General features: G+C 38.3%; 3 protein-coding genes and 1 non-coding gene across 5 annotated transcripts; 1 reads left to right on the top strand and 3 right to left on the bottom strand.

Moving 5' to 3' along the window:
- The first annotated feature begins 1,026 nt into the window (after nucleotides 1-1,026).
- Nucleotides 1,027-12,147, top strand: LOC110698885 (elongator complex protein 1-like). Of its 2 annotated transcripts, XM_021876396.1 has the most exons (6): nucleotides 1,027-1,312; nucleotides 2,073-2,406; nucleotides 3,054-6,114; nucleotides 9,175-9,273; nucleotides 9,417-9,735; nucleotides 11,729-12,147. In XM_021876396.1, exons 1-5 carry the CDS (start codon nucleotides 1,154-1,156, stop codon nucleotides 9,730-9,732), a joined length of 3,969 nt encoding a protein of 1,322 aa, XP_021732088.1. In that variant the 5' UTR covers nucleotides 1,027-1,153; the 3' UTR covers nucleotides 9,733-9,735; nucleotides 11,729-12,147. The 2 variants fall into 2 exon arrangements, with proteins under 2 accessions (XP_021732088.1, XP_021732093.1); XM_021876401.1 differs by lacking the exon at nucleotides 1,027-1,312 and having other exon boundaries at nucleotides 2,319-2,402.
- Nucleotides 12,148-12,600: 453 nt separating this feature from the next.
- TRNAC-GCA lies at nucleotides 12,601-12,672 on the bottom strand. The gene has a single exon. It is a non-coding gene; the product is annotated as a tRNA-Cys (tRNA).
- Nucleotides 12,673-13,012: 340 nt separating this feature from the next.
- Nucleotides 13,013-20,669, bottom strand: LOC110698863 (putative disease resistance protein RGA1). The gene is made up of 2 exons (XM_021876382.1): nucleotides 20,381-20,669; nucleotides 13,013-16,321 (listed from the first exon to the last, which is right to left on the bottom strand). Exons 1-2 carry the CDS (start codon nucleotides 20,634-20,636, stop codon nucleotides 14,127-14,129), a joined length of 2,451 nt encoding a protein of 816 aa, XP_021732074.1. The 5' UTR covers nucleotides 20,637-20,669; the 3' UTR covers nucleotides 13,013-14,126.
- Nucleotides 16,618-18,371, bottom strand: LOC110698874 (serine/threonine-protein phosphatase 7 long form homolog). Its single transcript, XM_021876389.1, has 4 exons — nucleotides 18,150-18,371; nucleotides 17,987-18,074; nucleotides 17,455-17,889; nucleotides 16,618-17,373 (listed from the first exon to the last, which is right to left on the bottom strand). The coding sequence occupies exons 3-4, from the start codon at nucleotides 17,848-17,850 to the stop codon at nucleotides 16,969-16,971; spliced, it is 801 nt and encodes a 266-aa protein (XP_021732081.1). The 5' UTR covers nucleotides 17,851-17,889; nucleotides 17,987-18,074; nucleotides 18,150-18,371; the 3' UTR covers nucleotides 16,618-16,968.
- Nucleotides 20,670-20,795: the final 126 nt, after the last annotated feature.

Genomic DNA, 20,795 nt, shown 5'->3' with positions numbered 1-20,795 from the left:
CTTCCTACTTGTTGTAGAATAGTAGACTTGATTCAAGGACCACAAATCTGGAAGAATTTGATGTAGGAATGTTAGGGATCGCCAAATTTAAGGATTTGGGAAGAAAATCGCAAAAAACAAGTTCAATTTGGAAGAATTTGATGTAGAAATGAAGAAGGTGGGTTAAATAGAAAAGAAATCCGAGAAAATTTGGGGAAAAGTTAAAAAAGTAGCCGTTGTTGTGGGCCCCAAAGGCGTTTTCCGTCACCGAAGTTAGGATTAGGTGGTAAAACTGACATTTTCTTTTTTTATGAGGTGGTAAAGTAAATCTTTTTTTTTTTTTTTGGAGGTGGTAAATTCAATAAAGTCGTTATTTGAAGGTGGTAAAAATCAAAATTTCCTAAAATAAAATAAGAACCTAATTTTTAATTGGTAAAAAATATACATTTGCTTATATGGCGCGCTGAATGCTCTATTAGGGCTGAGCAAAACTACCCGAAAAACCGATCCGTAACCGTTTCGAAAATTAGGGTACCTGATTCGATAACCATAACGGTTCGGGTACCTGTGCCGATAATTTGTTATCGGGTATGGTTATGGGTATCATTTTAAAATTAACGGTTACCCAATCCTATCCGATAAGCATTTTTTTGCTTTTTTTCCCTAGTTAAATCTATTAATATAAATCTAAACTTTTACTTTACTTCATATTCACTATATAATATCAATGATTAGTAACATTATTAATAATTTGGTCAAGATCATATGGTTTGTTTTTAATTAGTTGTAAATTATATCACAATAACTACATATTTAAGTTTAATTATCATTATTGGATATATTATTGGGTGTCCGATAAACGATCCGAAAATCCGGGTACTCGAAATCTGGGTACCCGAACTTATGGGTTCCGGTTATGGGTATCACTTTTAGTGATTTTGATTATTGGGTACTCGAACTGTTAGTACTAACGGTACGTGCTCACCCATTAGATTATATTTTTTAAGTTCTTAAAAATTAAGTAATCTTTAATTCTTTTAGGGTTCACCCAACATTGCCGTTATACTTCAACTCTATGGCTCGACACACCTGAACCCTCGCAAAACCTCTGCAATCCATTGTTCGACATTTTACCATTTTCTAGGGTTTGAAGACCGAATCTTTTTCGAACAAGATGAAGAATCTCAAGCTATCTTCGGAGATTTCTGTGAGCTTGGAGCTTCAATCTGATGGCGAACAAATACTGTTTTCCGCCATTGATATTGAACGAAATCGCTTGTTTTTTGCTTCTTCTTCTAATCTTATCTACACTTCCCAATTCCCTTCTCACCAAGTAAGCTCACTTTTCATTCATTTTGTTCATTATTTTACTCTTTTTGCTGCTTTTGTAAATTGTTAAGTATATTGCTGTTGATTTTGGAGGAGTATAGTATTGAATGGTTTGGTTTGTAATGTACTCTTATCAGTTTAGGAGTAGCATATACAAAGTTATTTTCGGGGGTAGGGAAAATGTTGCCATGCTCCCGAGTATAGTTATGATTTATGATTGGATTTTTTAAATTTCGTGGTGTTTAAAACCGAGTGATCAGACGATTGTGGGAGCTTCAAAATACAGTATTGTAATGTAAAATCGTATCGTATCATTAATTGTGTGAGATATTTGTGACAGTAATTTCTGGACGGGAAGGAGAACCGAAATGAATTATAAAAGAGTATCAGAAGTTGTAGGCAGTCTTTGATGGTTATAGTTTTCGAAGAACAGATATAAGCTCAGCAAAATCTTAAGGAACTTTGTGGCAATTTGAATTAATAGTTGAACTCAAGTGCTCTGTCTTTTTAAAACTTTTACTATAATTATATTGTTTTTTTTCCTCGAATTAATTGGGTTTCTATAAGGTCCTCTTAGAGAGAGATTTCACTGGGAATTAGGTTGTTTAAGAAAATTTGAAATTTAATCTAAGTCAGTTGATGGGAAGGTTCTCTAATTTGAAAACTTCCGAAAGTGATGATGCTTGTTTCATGAATTATATCTCATGCCTGATGTATTCAACTTATATGGCAGCGTTTATTGATTGTATGTATGATATTGTCAGAATGCAAAAGCACAGAGTGGGATAATTTTGTCAGCAGACGTACAATCACTTGATTTAGAAGTTGATGATGCCATCACATCATTTGATTATCTCCTGGAAAAGGAGGCATTGATCATTGGGACATCTAGTGGATTTCTTCTGTTATACGTGGTGGATTGTAATGCCACAGAAGTAGTTGGCAGAGTTGACGGTGGTGTGAAATGCATATCTCCTAGTCCAGACGGAGATCTTCTTGCAGTAACCACTGGCCTGGGCCAGCTGTTGGTTATGACTCATGATTGGGACGTGTTGTACGAAACAGCGTTCGAGGATCATCCTGAAGATGTTGACGTAAGTAAGGACTTCTCTATGATCCTCATAATACATCTCCAGTTGACATTTATTTTGTTAGATGTTGTTTGCTTTTATGAATGTTGCTTATATTAAACTGTTACTTTGTATAACATATTAGATTTTGTCTTTAGCCATACAATTTATTTGCAAGAATATACTATTGGTTTTGAGCCCTAAAATTTATTCTCCATTATGTTATGCGTAACTGTTGATTCAAGAAAAGAATTTGTCAATGTTATTTTTAAGGATGGTGATTACCTTTATGTTTTCCAACCTTATGTCATTAGATGTTTAAGGCATGCTAAGGCATATGAAAATTGCCTTGGTTGCTGACTTGAACACTATGAGTCATGGATGCTGAGCACCTATTCTTTAATTTTGCAATTTGTTGGGAATTTTATGGTTTCCAATTCTAAGCTTGTTCTTAATATAGGTCATACTCCTTTGATAGAAGGAAGGCCGAAGTTGAGATTAGGAAAATCGCTTAGAAGTGTATTGTTGGGATGTTAACATGGAATTTTTTTTTGACACTAGTCCTTTAGTTCATCACTTCTTTGGTGTAAGCTTTGCAGTTGGTGTATGCTGAACACCTTTTCTCAATGTGTTTTTCTTAGTTAGCATAATTTTAAATATCTTAGTGATGTGCAGGTGAGTCAACAAACTCTACTATCTATAGCCATGGAAATCCCATTTCTTGGCGAGGTGATGGGAGGTATTTCGCTACGTTGAGTAAGATGCAGAATTTGAGGAAGATTAAGGTTTGGGAAAGGGATACTGGTTTGTTGCATTCCTCTTCAGATCCAAAGCCTTTTTGTTCAGAAACTTTAGAATGGATGCCTAGTGGAGCAAAAATTGCAACTGTGTATGATAGGAGAAATGAGAATATGTGTCCATCCATAGCCTTTTTTGAGAGGAATGGATTGGAGAGAAGCTCATTTAGCATTAAAGAGATATCAGATGCTGCAGTTGAAGTTTTGAAGTGGAATTGTAGTTCTGATCTCCTTTGTGCCCTTGTTAGATGTGAGAAATATTACTCTTTGAAGGTTTGGTTCTTTAGCAACAACCACTGGTATTTGAAACAAGAGATCAGATACTCCAGGCAGGAGAGACCGCAGCTGATGTGTGACCCAACAAAGCCACTGCAGCTGATCTGTTGGACTTCTACTGGTCATATTTCTGTCTACAATTTTGTATGGATTACTGCTGTTATGGATAATTCGGTAGCATTAGTCATTGACGGCTCTAATATACTTGTGACCCCTCTTTCCCTTTCTTTGATTCCACCACCCATGTACTCATTCAAACTAATATTCCCAAGTGCTGTCAGGGAAATGGCATTTTATTCTAATAATTCAAAGATCCTATTGGCTGCCTTTCTGTCGGATGAAAGCTTTTGTGTTGTGGAGCTTCCTGCTCTTTCTCTTTGGGAAGATCTAGAAGGGAAAGAATTTGCTGTTGAGGCTTCGGTTTGTGAAATGGCATTTGGATCTCTTTTGCATCTTGAATGGCTAGACTCTCATCTACTTCTGGGTGTTTCTCATTTTGGATTCAATCATGAGAAATGTTTGTCCCTAGCTGCATCAAAAAACGACCATATGGGTTACCAATTGGTGGAAATTGGGGTTCTTTGTTCTGAAAATCATGTTCCAGATTCAGTTACTTGCTCAAGCTGGAATGTGAAAATTTCAAACCAATTTTTTGTGCAGAAGCTGGTAATTAGTATTGCTCCTAATCCCGCCAAAAGTGGTTCAGCATTTGTTCAGTTTAATGGGGGAGATGTTTTTGAGTATGTGTCGCAGGCGAGCATGCTCCAATCAACTTCTGGTCCTCATTTTGAGAAATATAATGCAGTGACCCTCTCATCATCTTGCCCTTGGATGACTGTGGCTAATGTAACCAGTGGTGTGCAGTTGAGGCCTTTGCTATTTGGACTTAATGAGCATGGTGTGCTTCATGTAGATGGAGCAATATTATGCAACAATTGCAGCACCTTTTCCATATACTCTAATTCTTCTGATAAAATCATTACGCACTTAATCCTTGCAACTAAGCAAGATTTGCTTTACATTGTTGACATCTCTGATGTTTTAGCCGGGAATGCTCTGGTAAAGTATGAAAACTTCATGCGTGTTGCCAGCAAAAGAAAGGAAGAGGAAAGTAGAAATTTTATAAACATATGGGAAAGAGGTGCTAAAATTGTTGGCGTTCTTCATGGAGACGAAGCTACTGTTATACTTCAGACAATTAGAGGAAACTTGGAGTGCATCTATCCTAGAAAATTGGTCCTGACCTCGATTACTAATGCTTTAGTGCAAAAGCGGTTTAAGGATGCATTGCTTATGATTAGGCGGCATAGAATAGATTTTAATATTGTTGTTGACTACTGTGGTTGGCAGGCTTTCCTCCCATTTGCTTCTGACTTTGTTAAACAGGTAAATAATCTGAGTTATATTACCGAGTTTGTTTGTGCCATAAAGGATGAAAATACAACTGTTAAGCTGTACAAGGACTGCATTTCATTTCCTTCTTCTGATGAGAAAGATGTGCATACTGGATTACTGGGGGATTCCGATCATAAGAGCAAGGTATCTGGTGTCTTGTTGGCCATTAGAAGGGCCCTTGAGGAACATGTACCTGAAAGTCCTGCCAGGGAGCTTTGTATCTTGACTACTCTTGCACGAAATGATCCTCCTGCACTTGAGGAAGCTTTGGCAAGGATAAAGATTACTAGAGAAATGGAACTATCAGGCTCTAATGAACAAAGAAGAACGTCTTATCCCTCTGCTGAAGAGGCTCTCAAACACCTATTGTGGTTGTCTGACGCTGATGCTGTGTTTGAAGTTGCATTAGGTCTGTATGATTTGAACCTTGCAGCTATTGTAGCATTGAATTCTCAGAGGGATCCAAAAGAATTTCTTCCTTTTCTCCAGGAATTGGAATGTATGCCAACTCTTTTAATGCAGTATAGAGTAGACCTTCGGTTGCGGAGGTATGAGAAGGCGCTGAAGCACATTATTTCTGCAGGGGAGACCTATCATTCAGATTGCATGGCTCTTTTGAAAGATCAACCTCAGCTGTTTCCTCTTGGACTTCAGCTATTTTCTGACCATTCAAAGAGAATGCAGATTTATGAGGCTTGGGGTGATCATCTCATTGATAAGAAATGCTTTGAGGAAGCTGCCATGACATATTTGTGCTGCTCCTGTCTGGAAAAATCTCTTAAGGCTTATCGTGATTGTGGTCATTGGAGTGGAGTCCTAACTGTTGCTGGTCTTCTGAAATTTGATAAAGAAGAGGTATTGAAGTTGGCACATGAGCTTTGTGAAGAACTCCAAGCCCTTGGTAAACCAGCTGAAGCTGCCAAGATTGCTTTAGAATACTGTGGGGATGTTAATTCTGCTATCAGCTTACTAGTAAGTGCTAGAGAGTGGGAGGAAGCTCTAAGGATTGCATTTATGCATAGGAATGACGATCTAATCACAGAAGTGAAAAGTGCATCCACAGAATGTGCTGGTATCTTGGTAAGCGAATATGAGGAGGGGCTAGAGAAAATTGGGAAGTATCTTACACGCTATTTGGCTGTCCGACAACGAAGATTAATGCTTGCAGCAAAGCTGCGGTCTGAGGAGCATTCCGTGAACGACATTGACGATGATACCATATCAGAAGCTAGCAGTAACTTCAGTGGCATGAGTGCTTATACTACAGGGTATGCTGAATCAGTAATTTATTGTAATACACGTGCTTTACTGTTTGTCATGTTTTTAACAACTTCTCATGGCTGCATATTTTTTTTCCTAATTATTTCCATGCTAATTAGAATATTGGTGCTTTAGTGATTTGTCATGTTTCAAAACATTTCTTGTGATTATAAATTATATTCTTTCTAATCATGTCCATTCAATTATTGGTTTCGCAAATTTTGAAATGTTGGTCTGGTTCTGTCCTTTATTTGTTTACATTTAGCATTTTTGCTTGCTCCTTTATTTTTTCTTTGGGAAGGGGAGTTGTTATGGTTTAGAGTGTTAACTCATGCATTTTAGTGGCTTGGAGCACATATATAATCTGTAAATAACTTTAAGATTCTGTAATTTTTTTTTATAATAAGTTTTATATAATTTGACATTGAACTAATTTTCAACTTCGTGTTAGAAAAAGGTTTGTCAAACTGGTAATGACTCTCTGGCGAATTCATTTTTCCTCAATATCTACTTGCTCCGTAGGGGAAGTAAAATTTTGTTTTTGGAGAGGACAGCGATAGAGTGAGATAAAGAAGTGGTCCCATAGATAATTGTTGTAAAGTTGTGGTATAATATAGTTTTTTAGGCTACTCTCTGACTGTTTCTCTGCTTGCCCTGTACTCCAACAAAAGTTAATTTATTTTATGCCTTGTCTTTAAAGTTAGATCATTGTGGGTGGTTTAAATAGGATTTGGCTGCTACGTGGAGTGCCATTGTATATTGTTTTTCTGACAATTTTTCTTTAAGCAAATAGGCACTTTATTTATGAGAAGAATGCTGTGAAGAAACTCATAAGAACTTATATCTTTTTTTAAGAGCTCTTAGTGGATAAGGTCTTTATGTTCATATTTTTAGGTTTAGACTAAGAATGTGACATTTCCTTAATGAGACGGGGGCTAGATATTCGGTGAATTGCTGGATGGATGGACCTTTCAGGAGTTTGGATAAGTGATATTTTGTAGTGATTGCTCATTTGTCTTGTTAAATGATAGTGTACATGGTGTTAGTTTTGTGGCTCAAATATGTATCTAAAAAATGGAATTCTAATAGAAAATAAGAATGCAGTAAAATGGTAACATTTAATAATGAGAGGAACATATGTCTAGACTATTTTATTTTGTATTTTGCCTTCGCTTGTCTCCATAAAGATTACTGTGGGCTGTACTACGTATTCGGCCTGTATGCCTTGGGTAGTCTGGCTAGGCCCAGCCCACTTGCAGTGTGTGTACTGTGCCATGCCAAAATTTTCAAAAGGGCGTTGCAAGCATGGCCGAAGCCCTCATGTTACCGTATTGTGCTGTGTTATGCTTGTGTACCAAAACCAAATATAACTTAACTTAGCTTGCTTTGTCGTATTGATTCATGCTATGTCGTGCCTTATCATGCTTCTCCAAAAAAACCTAGTCCATGGGCTGACACAGCGTGTCGTTCCTACTTTGCGATGTGTTGTGCCACAAATCAGCCTGGCCTAGGGTCATATTTACCTCTCTTTTGCATACAATTTTCATCTCCAAGTCATATAATGTTAATCATCAATACTATGGAAGCTATTTTGGGTAGGTTAATTTTGTATTTAGATTGGATCATAGGTAACTATTGAAGCTAAAAAAACAATTTACGCTGAAAGGCCTTTTATACTTTATTGTCATAAAGCTAGTACAGTAGTGCATACTTCTTGATATATACTTCCTCCATTCTTTTTTAGTTGACACATTTCTTTTAATCATATATGCCAACACACAAATTTAATAATTAATATATCTAATTATCAATAAGTAAAAATAATAAAAAGTTGAATTATGAAAATATACGTTGAGACGATTCTAACAAGCTCCTACATGACTGTTATATCATACTATATAAATCACAAAAGCTATTCAAAGTAGCGTTTGTGAATAGTGTCAAAAACATGTCAACTAAAAAAAGACTGAAGAATTTATTTATATAAATTGCCATACTTTTATTTGTGGAAATGTATGCCTCACTTTGCTGGCGTATTTGTGCCTTCAACTCTAGGATCTCTATTGCGTTATGGGGGTGAAGCTGTAGAGGGGACAATTTAGCCATGACCCTTGTCAAACTTGAGCTACGGAGTACTTGTTATGAGTTACTCCTGTTTCAGGAATTACGGCATGCTGACGTGGATCAGTTGGTTTGTCCTTATCATGAAATGTCCTGTGTGACCCCTGACTAGTTGTAAGCTATGTTACTCGGACTCTTCATTTTACCTCAAGTACCCGTGTCGGACTCTCGACCCTCGGACATGGGTATGACACATGGACACTTCATTTTAGTTGAAAATCATAGAATTTTTTCACAAAATAGCTGAGTCGGACACTTGGATACGTACCCGTGTCGGACATGGCTACCCGAGTCCGAGTAACATAGGTTGTAAGTTTGAATGCTTATATGTGTGTTTGATATTGAAGACTTTTTTTCATTCTGATACCTTCCTTTTTGGCATGTTTCCATCTCGATACCCTAATATTGCGAATATATACCCTAGAAATAACTTGCATTCATTGCATGTCAGTTAAAGTGTAGGAGACAAAATTAGAGTTTTACTGAACTTTAGGAGGTGGAATGAAAATTTCAATCGTCAGTACTAAGAATAAACTTGGGATAATTGTAAGTTACTCTTTATATAAAACTCTAGTATTGCCCCCTTGCCTTAGAGCTTGGTCAGTTATTGATCAAAATACAACGAAGTGGTGCTTTCTCTAGATATTGAATGACAAGGGGTTTTCTGAAATAAAAAAACTTTACATTTATTTTGAACACTAGGCTTGAAGTCTCTCATTTTGCTTGTTTGCTGATACAATGATTGAACATGAGCTCTAATTCTTTCATAAATTAAACACTTAATTCCTATGTTGATGCATCATATGTGGCCATGCCTATCTTTCTTGAGCTATCTTGTTTTGTCACTTTCTTGACAATTTATTCTAGTTGCTTTTTTCTATTAGCATCTCCCTGCTCCAATTTTATTCAGTGTAGTTTTCTTATGGTGTTCAACTTCTCATTGGCAGGACGAGTAAGGTTTCTACTGCTTCAATGACTTCTAGGACTTCCAGCAGGGCAAGAGAAAACAAGCGCAAGAAAAATAAAGGAAAGATTCGTGCTGGCAGGTATTCTATTTTTATATCTTAGGTTTTCGTGCTCTTTGACTCTCTCGGTAATGATAACACCCTGGTTATCAGATTTAGCTCCCTTTATCTTACTGTGTTTTCGTTGCCAACAATTTTATTACCTGAAAACCTTTATGATGTAGCCCTGGCGAGGAACTGGCTCTAGTTGATCATCTTAAGGGTATGGCTATGACCGTAGGTGCCAGACGTGAGCTGAAATCACTGTTGTCCACCCTTTTGATGCTTGGCATGGAAGAAGCTGCTCGGAAGCTGCAGCACATTGGCGAAACATTTCAGTTTTCTCAAGTGGCTGCAGTCAAGTTGGCTGAAGATGCAAATTCCACAGAAATTGTAGATGACCAGACATATGCTCTGGACCGTTACTTAAAGAAAGTGAAAAATGAAGAATGTGATTCAGAACCTTTTTCCTGGCGCTCTAAGATATTGATTTTACCATAAAAGGCAAGTGTCAGTGAGTACTTTAAGGTTGATCTCATGCATATACATGTTGGGGTGAATTCAGGATTCCGGACATGTTTTGCTATTTTCCATTAAGGCCTTGATTTTATGCTTGATTGTAGATATTATTTTCCATTGGTGAAACTTCCGCTAGCTAGTTTGTACATGACCTCTGATGGAGGGATTGGAAACACATTTTTCAAGGTTGGAAGGCATAGTTACAAAAATTTTATGCATATTATGCTGGGTATAGATGAGCCTAGTTTATACTCCCTCCGTCCCTTATTGTTTGCCTCATATGACCGATTAGAGTATGTTCACTATATTAAATTTTTGTTTGGTGAAGTTGATGAGATAGACTAGTGGTGGAACTCAAAATAGTGTTTGTGAGATTAATCTAGTGGGTCATCTATAAGGGCTTGTTTAGTTCACCTTCTTTTGCTGATTTGGTATGGTATGTATGGTATGATCTAATCTGGTCAAATCTGATTTGACTAAACTTTGACCTTATGTGTTCCATAATCTGTAAAGAAAAAATATATCAAGTGGGTTCTTATTAGATTCATAATAATATGTGTTTTATTAATGTGTAATTTTCATAAAATTTTTTCATTATGAAATTAAAGATATCTAGTAATAACAAACCGTACATAGATAAAGTGTATTTAAGGTACTTTGTATTTAAGATGGTAGTTAAACTTTGAAAAGCTAAATGCTAGCTGGAGAAGCTAATATATTACTCCTCAGCCTGACACAACAAATTGCATATCTCACATATTAGGCCACAACACTATGGTATTGTTCATGTCTTTAACGTGTTTGTGTGCTGATGTAGTTCCTCTTAGTAACTTCATGTTGGGTCTAGGCCATGTTATTATGCCATAATAAAGAGTTCATCCTAAACCAAATATTTTTAATTTTTTATTTGGGAATTTTCTGTGTTTGGTAGACCAAGAAATGTGACTATTTGAGCTTGTGAGTTCATTGATGTATTCAAAGTGGATTTGTTGTATGTTGTAACCCACCCCAGCCATCTAAATTTAATCTCTTGATGCTTATACATGTAATTGATATTTGTATCCACTATTCACCAAATAGTTACATTATCCTGCATGGTGGAAGCTTTCTGTTGTTGATTTGCTTATGATATGATGATTAGGGACCTAGGAAAACATATGAGACATTCTAGTCGACCACTTTAGGCCTCTTCCTTAAGCTTCCATAAGGCAATGATGGCATCACTACTGTCCTACCCTGTGTTTCCTAATAGATTTGTTAGCTTCTGGTCAAATGATACGCTGGTCACATCGAAATTGAGACTGCATGCTAATTAGTCAGGCTGTCTGGAAGAAATACACCTTTCCAATTATGTTAAACAATTTATGGAGATAACTCAACTAGCTTGACTTTTTCATGAGCCTCTGCTTTGTGCATCTAATTCTACTCTTTTGTGATGTCTCATTTGGTTTATGCGTTTTAAACTTCCATCTTTTAAACATTGTTTATTAGCATATTTGCTTTCTTTTAATTTAAATGAAAATGTGTTTTTAATCATTTGGGAGCAAGAAATTGTTCAAGAAATGGTTTCAAAGTACACTGCAGAATGAGATTTTTTTTTTTGTTACTGGGAGCAAGACATCTAACATATATCTTATGTTGGTTTATCTAGATAGTGATTGTGTATATACCCTGAATAAAATCTAGATGCATTGACAACATTGTTCATTCAATGCATTGACAAAATCTAGATGCATTGACAACATTGTTCATTCGATGCATTGACAAAATGTAGCTGCATTTTACATTTGATTTCTGGGTATATTTTACTCCTGCTTGGAAATTTTGTACTCATAGTCACATGAATCATTAATTTCACTCTTTTTATTTGCATGTACTTGGTGGTTGGCATATTGATGTTAATTTGCGCTTTCAACTTTTCACAAACCAATTTTTTTCAATAAGAGTATTATAACTTATTTGTTTTTTTAAATTGCAGTTAAAAAGTCGGGAATGGTCATTCTTCTAATTTTCTGACTGGAAGCCTGGTTGCGGAAGCAGCCATGTCCAGAAGGGTGAATTTGGACTGGAATGAAGGGAGTATTTATGTATTCTAGTAACGATCGGTTTATGAGCTTTATGATTTACTTTGTTTTATAATGTTAAGAAGCAATTGTTGTGTCAAGCCTGTCGGCTTCATGAAACAGATTGAAATCTCTTGGAATCATTGTTTTCCTGCTGACAGCTGTTGTGGCATCAAGCTCTGGTATTATATTTCAATTGAAAGCATAGCAATTGCATCATTTTCTTTGGCTATTTTAGTGGAGCTTGTATTGTTGTATCATCTCTTAATTTGTTATTGTTTGGAGCTTGAATTTCATCAAGTATAATCATATCTCTCAGTTATTACACAGGTCATTTACATTATATCATTCTCTTGTTTTTTCAGCAACTCTGAAATTTTGAATGATAGACCTGATTTGATTCTTTTCTGCTACTTCGGGAGTCATGGAACCCTATGACTACGCTCACGATTATAATAAACTCGGAGAGGATACAACCACCAGTGATTCACAACAATTATGATTTATCAATTGATAATAATACTCACTCTTGTAATGTACATGATTACTCTATTCATCTTAAAAATAAAACAGCAAAACTTATAACCAGTAATCATCTCTGTTGAAAGAACACTCTACCTGTAATTGAATTCCACAATAAAATACAAACCTGTGAAGAGCACTGGTGAAGCACCACGGCATTAGTACACACCCCATAAACCCAACGCACGCTCTAGCAGAATGGAGACAAACAGCAAGGCGATCAAAAAAGAAATAAAAAATAATTTTTTTAAAAAAATCTAAGTTTAGGGCCCAACCGGGTTCGAACCGGTGACCTCTTGATCTGCAGTCAAATGCTCTACCACTGAGCTATGGACCCAAGTGATGCAAAGTTATCAATTTTAAACTATAAATAATTATGTAATCAAATTAAATTCATAAAATCTAAGTTTTATATTTAGTTGTATAATTAATAAATCCCATATTGTGTCAAAATAAATAAATAAATCTCATACTTTCATTAAATTTTCTTAAAAAATTTTCCAAGGAAATTGAGTTTCTTTGTGGAAGTGGAATCAATTTATTTATTTCGAGTACTCCGTTCCAAATTTACATTGTCCTTATTTTCAACCAAGATCTAGATATTTATTCATTTAACGTTGTATATAACATTTTGTAGCTTGTATATTCATTTTAAATTTTAATTTTTTTTTTATTTTAATTTATTTATTTTTTTTGCCAAAATTGTAACAATCCCATCAAACACGCATCAAAAATATTATGGAGTACATGTATTTGAGATTTTTAAGGTGCTCCATGCTCTAAATGTTTTTTTATTCATCTGGTCATATGACTCATGCCTACACAATCCTATACTTTATAAACTTTTGATATTCAATAGGCAAATAAAAAAATTATATTTATAATAATTTAAATAATAAAATGTATTTTGTACATTGCATATATAAACTATAGATTCATCATTTTTTGTAAATCCTTTACAATTTCATTGATTCCCATTACATCATTTGGTGAAAACAGACATCTAAAAGTCCCATACCAATCCATGTCAATTGTTTCCCTTCTCAACATATATGGATACATTTTTTTTGAGGGAAACATATATGGATACATAAACATCACTTACCATGTAAATCATATCAACTTCCAGAGAAAACTGTTGTTAAAAATAAAATAAAAAATAATATAAAAATAAAAAAATAAAAAAATAAAAAAAACTTTCAGAGCAATCCTGTCTAAACAGCTTTCATGCTTCTGTATTTTCAAGCATGTACATATATTTAGCATCAAATGACAATAATAGATTGACAAATTATTGCACTACAGACAAAATACTACCAAAGCTTATGCAAAAATTTGCTGCGGATTAGCTTCATGCTTGCAGCATTATTGACGCAGTAACAGCCAACTCACTGATATTTCAAACATACTCTCTGAAAAACTGATAAAGACAATCCATTATTTTTGGCCGCTGTTCAGCATAAATGAATATCATACAACTGCAATGATCAGATAAAAAGGGATGTTAAATAACTCATGAGAATGATCTTAGAAATGCCAAATAGTGTTGTAATATTCAAGGACAATCAAATTACGGACTGCAGTAAAATCAACCCATCAGGGCCATCAGAAGAATTCATTTATTTCAACGCAGGATTAAGAAAACATCTTGTATGAAAAGTGAGATTTGTAGCAAAATAAGTCATTTCGTCAACTAGTGGGCATGCCTTGTTTAAATGGTAAATTAGAGCCACGCAATCCTAAGAATTCAAATACACTAATTGTTAAACAAATTTTGAACAATTAACCTGATCACAATGCAACCTGATCACTTTCATTATCATCATCATAGTCCTGGAATACAATGTGAGGGATGTGTTGAATGATGGGCCAGTCCTCTCCAGTTGATTGTTGCCATCTTTCTTTCAGCCGTGTTGAGCAATATGCGATTCGAAGTTCCTTAAGAGAGGTGAGTTCGGACATCCAATTTGGCATACATCCCAGTTCTTCGCAATTCCAAATATGAAGAGTTTGGAGGGCAGTCAAGTACCTTATCCAATTGGGCAGTTCTAGCAGCTGAGAGAGTTCAGTCAATTTCAAAGAGCAGAGAGATTGACAAAAGGAGTATTCCTTCTCTACTTGTTCTGATTGACTCAGATTACAGCAACCACTTATTTCTAAGTCCTCCAAAGTAGAGAGATGCTCTAATCCTCCGGATATTACACTGTTCAATTCAGAGCAACTTTCAATTTCCAAGTATTTCAGTGAAGATGAGCAGCTACGGAACACCTCCCTTGCCTCCCCCAAACTCTCCACCTTCTCATCCCACCGTATGCGCAGCTTTGCACCACCCTGAAAAGAGTCCATGGGGAGCGAATTAAGCCATGCCACGTTGTCTATACTAACCTCCCTTAATTTGGGACCAATACCATAAGATGAGTCCCCTGATACTGGTATAATCTCCAATCTTTCGTTGATATTATATAATTCTAGCACTTCCAATGCAGGACACTCCAAAATAGCTGTTAGATTTGGGCAATCATACACGTCTAATATTTTCAATCGAGGAAGCCGTAACTGTCCCAGATACTGCAATTTCTGACAATCATCAAATCTCATTTCAACAAGATTGGGGAGAAAAGTTGCCAAGTTATCTTCCCTTACCCAGCGTGGCATCCTCAAACCCTGATATCCATACACCCACAACTTCTTAAGATTAGAATTAAATGGCTGCAACTCTTCCATCACTGCTTCATCATAGTCCTCTCTTTCCTTACCCTCCTCGTCATCATCAAATTCAAATAGCACTTCTTTAAGATGTTCCTTGTTCCCCAGGCACCCTCCCTCCCTTTCACCATTTATCTTATAAGTATCTGCACCCTTCTTTGTGAAATGGATCCTGATTTTAAGATAACCTTTCAGGTTTCTAAGAGCTCTTAGATCTTCAAGCCCATCAAACACCTCTTTCTTACTTAAACTCGTTCCTCCCACCACAAACCTATTAAGAGTGTGAAGGCAACTCAACCTACACATGCCCCTTGGCATATAGCTTAGATTTTTACAACCATCTAAATCCAAGACTCTCAGCTTTACCAGCCTCCTCAAATCTTTTGGCAACTCTTTCAACTCGCTACAACAACTTAAGTCTAAAGTTTGAAGATTATATAGTTTTGTAATTGATCCTGGGATAACTTGTAGACCTAAATTATATGAGAGGTCTAGATACCTCAAATGTATCAGTTCACCTACTGAGTATGGCAAACTCTTGATCATTGATCTACTCAAGTACAATGCCCTTAAATACTTCCAATTACCTATTAATGCATCCACACAAACTTGGTCCATCATGACCATTTCTTGATACTGCTCAATAACATGAAGATATGAACGTATGTGGCTCTTATTAGTAAAACAGAAATTTGTAATACTTACAAGAGAGAGATGGCGAACTTTTTTGTCTACATCCCCATTCATGGTTTTCACTCTACAAATTTCTTTTCCCACAACTTGTTGAGCAAGATCATGCATCAAATCATGTATCTTACATGATCTAATATTACCATCTTCATCTTTCTCCACATCTTGGAAAAAACATCTCCGCAACAAGATTGAAAAATATTCCTCGGCAAGATCTTCTGGGCTATGAGGATCGTCTAGTGGGATGTAGCCTTGTGCTATCCAAAGCCTTATTAATGTATCCTTCCTCATTACATAATCTATAGGGAATACTGCACAATAACTTAAACAACTTTTTAATGGAGATTCAAGTTGATAGTAACTCAGCTTCAGTGTAGGTATGATGCTATCTTCGCTTCTATTAACTTCCGCTAATCCCAGCTTCTGAATTAAAAGCCACTTATTTTTTTCTTGGCCATAGAGAAGACTTCCGACCACTCTAATTGCAAGAGGTACGTTAGCACATTTCCCAACAATATCTTGACCAATTTCAACCAAGTCTTCAGGAAGGTTTTCATGTTGTGATCCAAATGCTACCCTCTTAAATAAACGGACGTTTTACCAAATTGAGCTTTAAACGGAAACTATTTACGAAAATGGTTGCGTGGCAAAACTATTTACCAAACTAAGCTTCCAGCATAAAACGCTGTCTCGGACAGCGTTTTACCCCTGGTTTTTTTTTTAAAAAAAAATCAACTACAACTATTTTATATGTTCAACATAAAGCTCTGTCTCAGACAGCGCTTTATGCTTGAACATAAAGCGCTGTCTCAGACAGCGCTTTATGCTTGAACATAAAACGCTGTCTTAGACAGTGCTTTATGCTTGAACATAAAGCGATGTCTCAGACAGCGCTTTTCTGCTGGAAACAGCAACCAGCATCCAGGCAGAAAACAAGCTTCAGCAAACAGCTTGCATGCTGCAGTCCTCCAACAGCCACCACAACAGCCAGCTCCACAGCCCTACCCCACCACCGTCGACCACCAACTCCGCCACTCCCCACCACGTACCACCACCATATTCTGGGAGTTCCGTCAACTTTAAGCACTGCAGAAAACTCGAAACAGCCCAACAACAGTCCAACCACCAAATTAACTTCAAAGCACACACGGAGTCATTCAAAAAAGATTTATTATATTAATTTCATAAGTGTTATGTACATCATTACACAAAATAACAGGGAATACAACAGATAATACTAGCCCGACTCATTTATTCGGGGTAAAGGTCCTGCCTCCTGAGTGTCGGCCCTCCGTCTGACACGTCGCCGCCTGTAATGAGTGACGGTGGTGAATGGGTCTCGGGGCGGTGGGGGAGTCAGCTGACTGGACGAGGGGTCCTCCTGGGTACCAGAGGGCGCAGTACTGTGGATGTTGTAATCCTCTGCGTGTCTGGGTGACGTAGGATCACATCCACCGCTGCTCTGGCCGAGATCGAACTGTGAGTTGCCATCATGACCGTCCCGCCGGTGGGCGAGATGAGCGTGACCATATCTCCGTAAGGTAGCGACGCCCATATCTCGCACCTGCTCGACCTGGGCTCTAGTGGGTCCGCACTCAAGGGAGACTGATAGCGCATCAACCATCGCCACCATATCCGCCGCCTGCAGTAATCATCGATCAGTCAGATCTATGGCATACAAATATGGAAATTGTTGAAAAGGAGTAGAAAAATAATAACTCACATATCCGCTAATGATGTCATATGCTGGATGGTAATGTGTGGATGGTGGTGCGTAGCTGGGGTTGATGAAGCGTCGTGTGATACGCCTGTACCACACCATGTACGGATCGTCGGGATCCATAGCCCCCTGCATTAGATCACCTCCAACGATGAACTCCAACCGTTGCTCCCATAGCTGAAGGAAACGCCAATGCTCCAGCGCCCAGCTGGTCTCCCCCTTTCCCCGACGATCAATGCCGTGAAGTTGTACACTAGTGTCACACCCCTGTGGGATAGTCTGGCGTAGTCCAAACTGCCTCATGACTCGGTCGGGCAGGTGACTCTCCACAACCTCGAAACAGATCAGGGGGACCCTAGCACGCCACTCCGCCTGATGGTCTAGCAGATGTGGAGGCATGGCATCTACCAAGTCAGGTACATACGGGTCCCATGTCACCTGTAAATACACATCAACAGTAATATTATGAATATGTTAGTTCGCAACAAGTACAATGTTAAAACAAAAAAGCTAAAACTGTATTTTAAATTGTTACCTGGTCCTCGGTGAGTCGGTCTAGGGCGTCTCGGTAATACGGAAGACCCCTCGCCGCATGAGCATGTGTCAGCCTGGGTACCACCCACCTAATATCGAACAATGTTTCAGTTAACAACCCCGCGCATTAAATAAAGCCTAACTCAATGAAAGTTGTATCGAACCTGCAACCATATGCCTCATCCGGTGTAGGGAGCGGGGGAGCATCGTACGCCTGGTACTGGTCGTCCTGGTCCTGCTCCCCCCGACGGTGTATCGCAGGTCTGCCTGGTCTGCCTACATGGATATGCTCCCAAGCCCAGAACTGGCACACAGAGACACAAAACTAGCTTCAGTATGAAATATGTAAGTGCGTGGTGAAATAGTTTTTTTGGTACAGAAATAAGTGAGGTACCTGGAGGACAATCAGGGGACCTCCATTCTCGTTAGCACCTACGTGGGATGCTCTGCACAGCTGGCGATACAACGTCGCCAGACAGGCGCTACCCCAGCTGTAGCCTCGGATATGATCCCAGTCGTGGTCCAACAGCTGCATGTAAATGAGCTGGAGATGGCTCCCGCTCTTATTCCCGAACAACACGCCCGAGATGAGGAAGAACAAGTACGCCCGGGCGTATCTCTGAACCTGGGCGTCATCAGCCCCTGGTGGTAGCTCACGGAAAGTCTCACGGACCCAGCCGGTCCTCAACCCGGATCCCCTAATATCGGCGGGACCTGGCTGGACACCAAGTACCCGACCAACCAAACCGACGGGATCGACTAACGCGTGTCCTGTCACCGCAGACCCATGTACTGGAAGGCGCGTAAGAATCGCCACGTCCCGTAACGTAACGGTCGTCTCACCAACAGGTAGGTGGAAGGAGTGCGTCTCCTGTCTCCACCTCTCCGCGAGCGCAGTGACAAGCGCTCGATCGATCTCCCTATACGCCATACGGTGAAAACCACCTAAACCGACAAACTCGACGTACGCCAAAACGCGAGGATCGATTCCCCACCCCACCATGAACCTGGTGGTGTAATGCCTGCAAACGAGCTGCTTTGCCGGATCAACCTGTTAGAAAGAAATTAAGATCATATACCATATAAACTCAACAAGCTGTAGTCCATGAACAAACAAATGCAATATTACCGTCTGATCCCATACGGCAACGCTGCGGTGTGTGCCCTGTAGTGTAAGCACAGAAGGGTCAACGGGTCCAGGCGTACGATCTTCACCGTCCATCGTATCTGTTCACATGCAATTTAGGGTTATCCCAACAGAGTTAACGCATTAGCAATTAACCAAAATGTTAACGATCAAATGTTCCAAATGTTATCAAATCATTCATAGTCATGTTCGGTTCTAGTGTTAGTGGTTCCATATTTCCCCCACTATACTCGACCCGGGGTCCATCAAACAGAATTTCTCCTCCCCACCGGCATAACAAAACTACATTTTGTGACGCCATATTCTACATAACCAAAACACATTTTAGGATTATCGAAATCTAGAGCGAGGTAAATTATCAACACTGAAATAAGACTCTTCTCACCTATAACAACTTCACTTTCAACAACTTCACCAATTTCAACAATTTCATGAACAATTTGAATTATTTCAACAATTTCAACCTAAACTATTTCAATAATTTCAACAATTTCATCTCTTCTCACCAATTTCAACCATTAACAACTTCAACATTTTCACCATCATCAACTTCACCAATGTCATGAACAATTTCAATAACAATGTACCACATCACCATCAATAATTATCAACAATGTACCACATTTTCATTAATAATTAGCAACAATTACAGGCAATTGACATGAATTAACAACAAGTAAGAGCAATTACATACAATTCACAATAATTAACCACAATAACTATGCAATTACACTAAATTCAGTTTAGGGCTAACCACGAAATTGAGTGAGTGAGTGTGAGAGGGAGGAGGGCAGCAGCAAGGTGGCGGCAGCAGCGGTGGCGCAAGGGTGGGCGGCGGCGGCAATGCGGGTGTTTGAGTACGGTCGTGGTTTAGTGTGAGAGGGAGGAGGGAAAGCGTTGAGGTTGAGGTTGAGTTCTTGCGCATTCTGCTGAAGTGAACATGCTGATATATGGCCATGAAACGCTGTCCCGGACAGCGTTTCATTTAAAAAAAAAAACAGGGAATAAAACGCTGTCTCGGACAGCGTTTTACCCATTGAATTTTTTTTTAAAAAAAACCCAAGGATAAAACGCTGTCCGAGACAGCGTTTTATGCCCTACTGAATTTAAAAAAATACAGAAGGTAAAACGCTGTCCGAGACAGCGATTTACCCTGGAAGCTTAGTTTGGTAAATAGTTTTGCCACGCTACCATTTTTGTCAATAGTTTCCGTTTAAAGCTCAATTTGGTAAAACGTTCTAAATAAACACCATGATTTTTCCTTTGTCAAACCTTGTAGCTCATGCCTTGGACCACCTCCGATGATTCGTACTGTCTGCTGTGAACGTGTTGTAACCACAATCCAACTCCCCCTCTGACCTCCCATCAAATATTGTGTCAGTGTATGCCATCGCTCATAATTTTCAGTCCACACATCATCCAAAACAAGCAAGAATTTTTTTCCTGCAAGTTTTTCTCGAAGTTGGATTTGCAACCCATCCATAGTAGTGCTCTCATCCAACATATAACCCGTAGCTGAAGCTAGAATCTTACGAAGAACCCCTTGTACATCAAGCAGTATCTGATTTTCATCAGCGACACAAGTCCACAACCTCAAAGGAAATGAGGTTGTGACTCTTACATCATTATACACAAGTTGGGCAACAGCAGTCTTTCCCAACCC

This window comes from Chenopodium quinoa, unplaced genomic scaffold (assembly GCF_001683475.1).
Source record: "Chenopodium quinoa cultivar QQ74 unplaced genomic scaffold, ASM168347v1, whole genome shotgun sequence".
NCBI lineage: Eukaryota > Viridiplantae > Streptophyta > Magnoliopsida > Caryophyllales > Amaranthaceae > Chenopodium > Chenopodium quinoa.
This window is presented reverse-complemented; position numbering and strand designations above follow the sequence as displayed.

What these genes read in the sequence shown, in the direction of transcription:
- LOC110698874 (XM_021876389.1), bottom strand. Translation starts at nt 17,850, where the DNA reads ATGCCTCCACATCTGCTAGACCATCAGGCGGAGTGGCGTGCTAGGGTC. An exon ending in ATGACATCATTAGCGGATAT is followed by an intron (nt 17,374 to 17,454) that starts GTGAGTTATTAT and finishes TGATTACTGCAG; the next exon opens with GCGGCGGATATGGTGGCGAT.
- LOC110698885 (XM_021876396.1), top strand. Translation starts at nt 1,154, where the DNA reads ATGAAGAATCTCAAGCTATCTTCGGAGATTTCTGTGAGCTTGGAGCTT. An exon ending in ATGAGTGCTTATACTACAGG is followed by an intron (nt 6,115 to 9,174) that starts GTATGCTGAATC and finishes TCTCATTGGCAG; the next exon opens with GACGAGTAAGGTTTCTACTG. An exon ending in GGAAAGATTCGTGCTGGCAG is followed by an intron (nt 9,274 to 9,416) that starts GTATTCTATTTT and finishes TTTATGATGTAG; the next exon opens with CCCTGGCGAGGAACTGGCTC.
- LOC110698863 (XM_021876382.1), bottom strand. Translation starts at nt 20,636, where the DNA reads ATGTTGGATGAGAGCACTACTATGGATGGGTTGCAAATCCAACTTCGA. An exon ending in GACAAAGGAAAAATCATGGT is followed by an intron (nt 16,322 to 20,380) that starts GTTTATTTAGAA and finishes GGTAAAACGTCC; the next exon opens with GTTTATTTAAGAGGGTAGCA.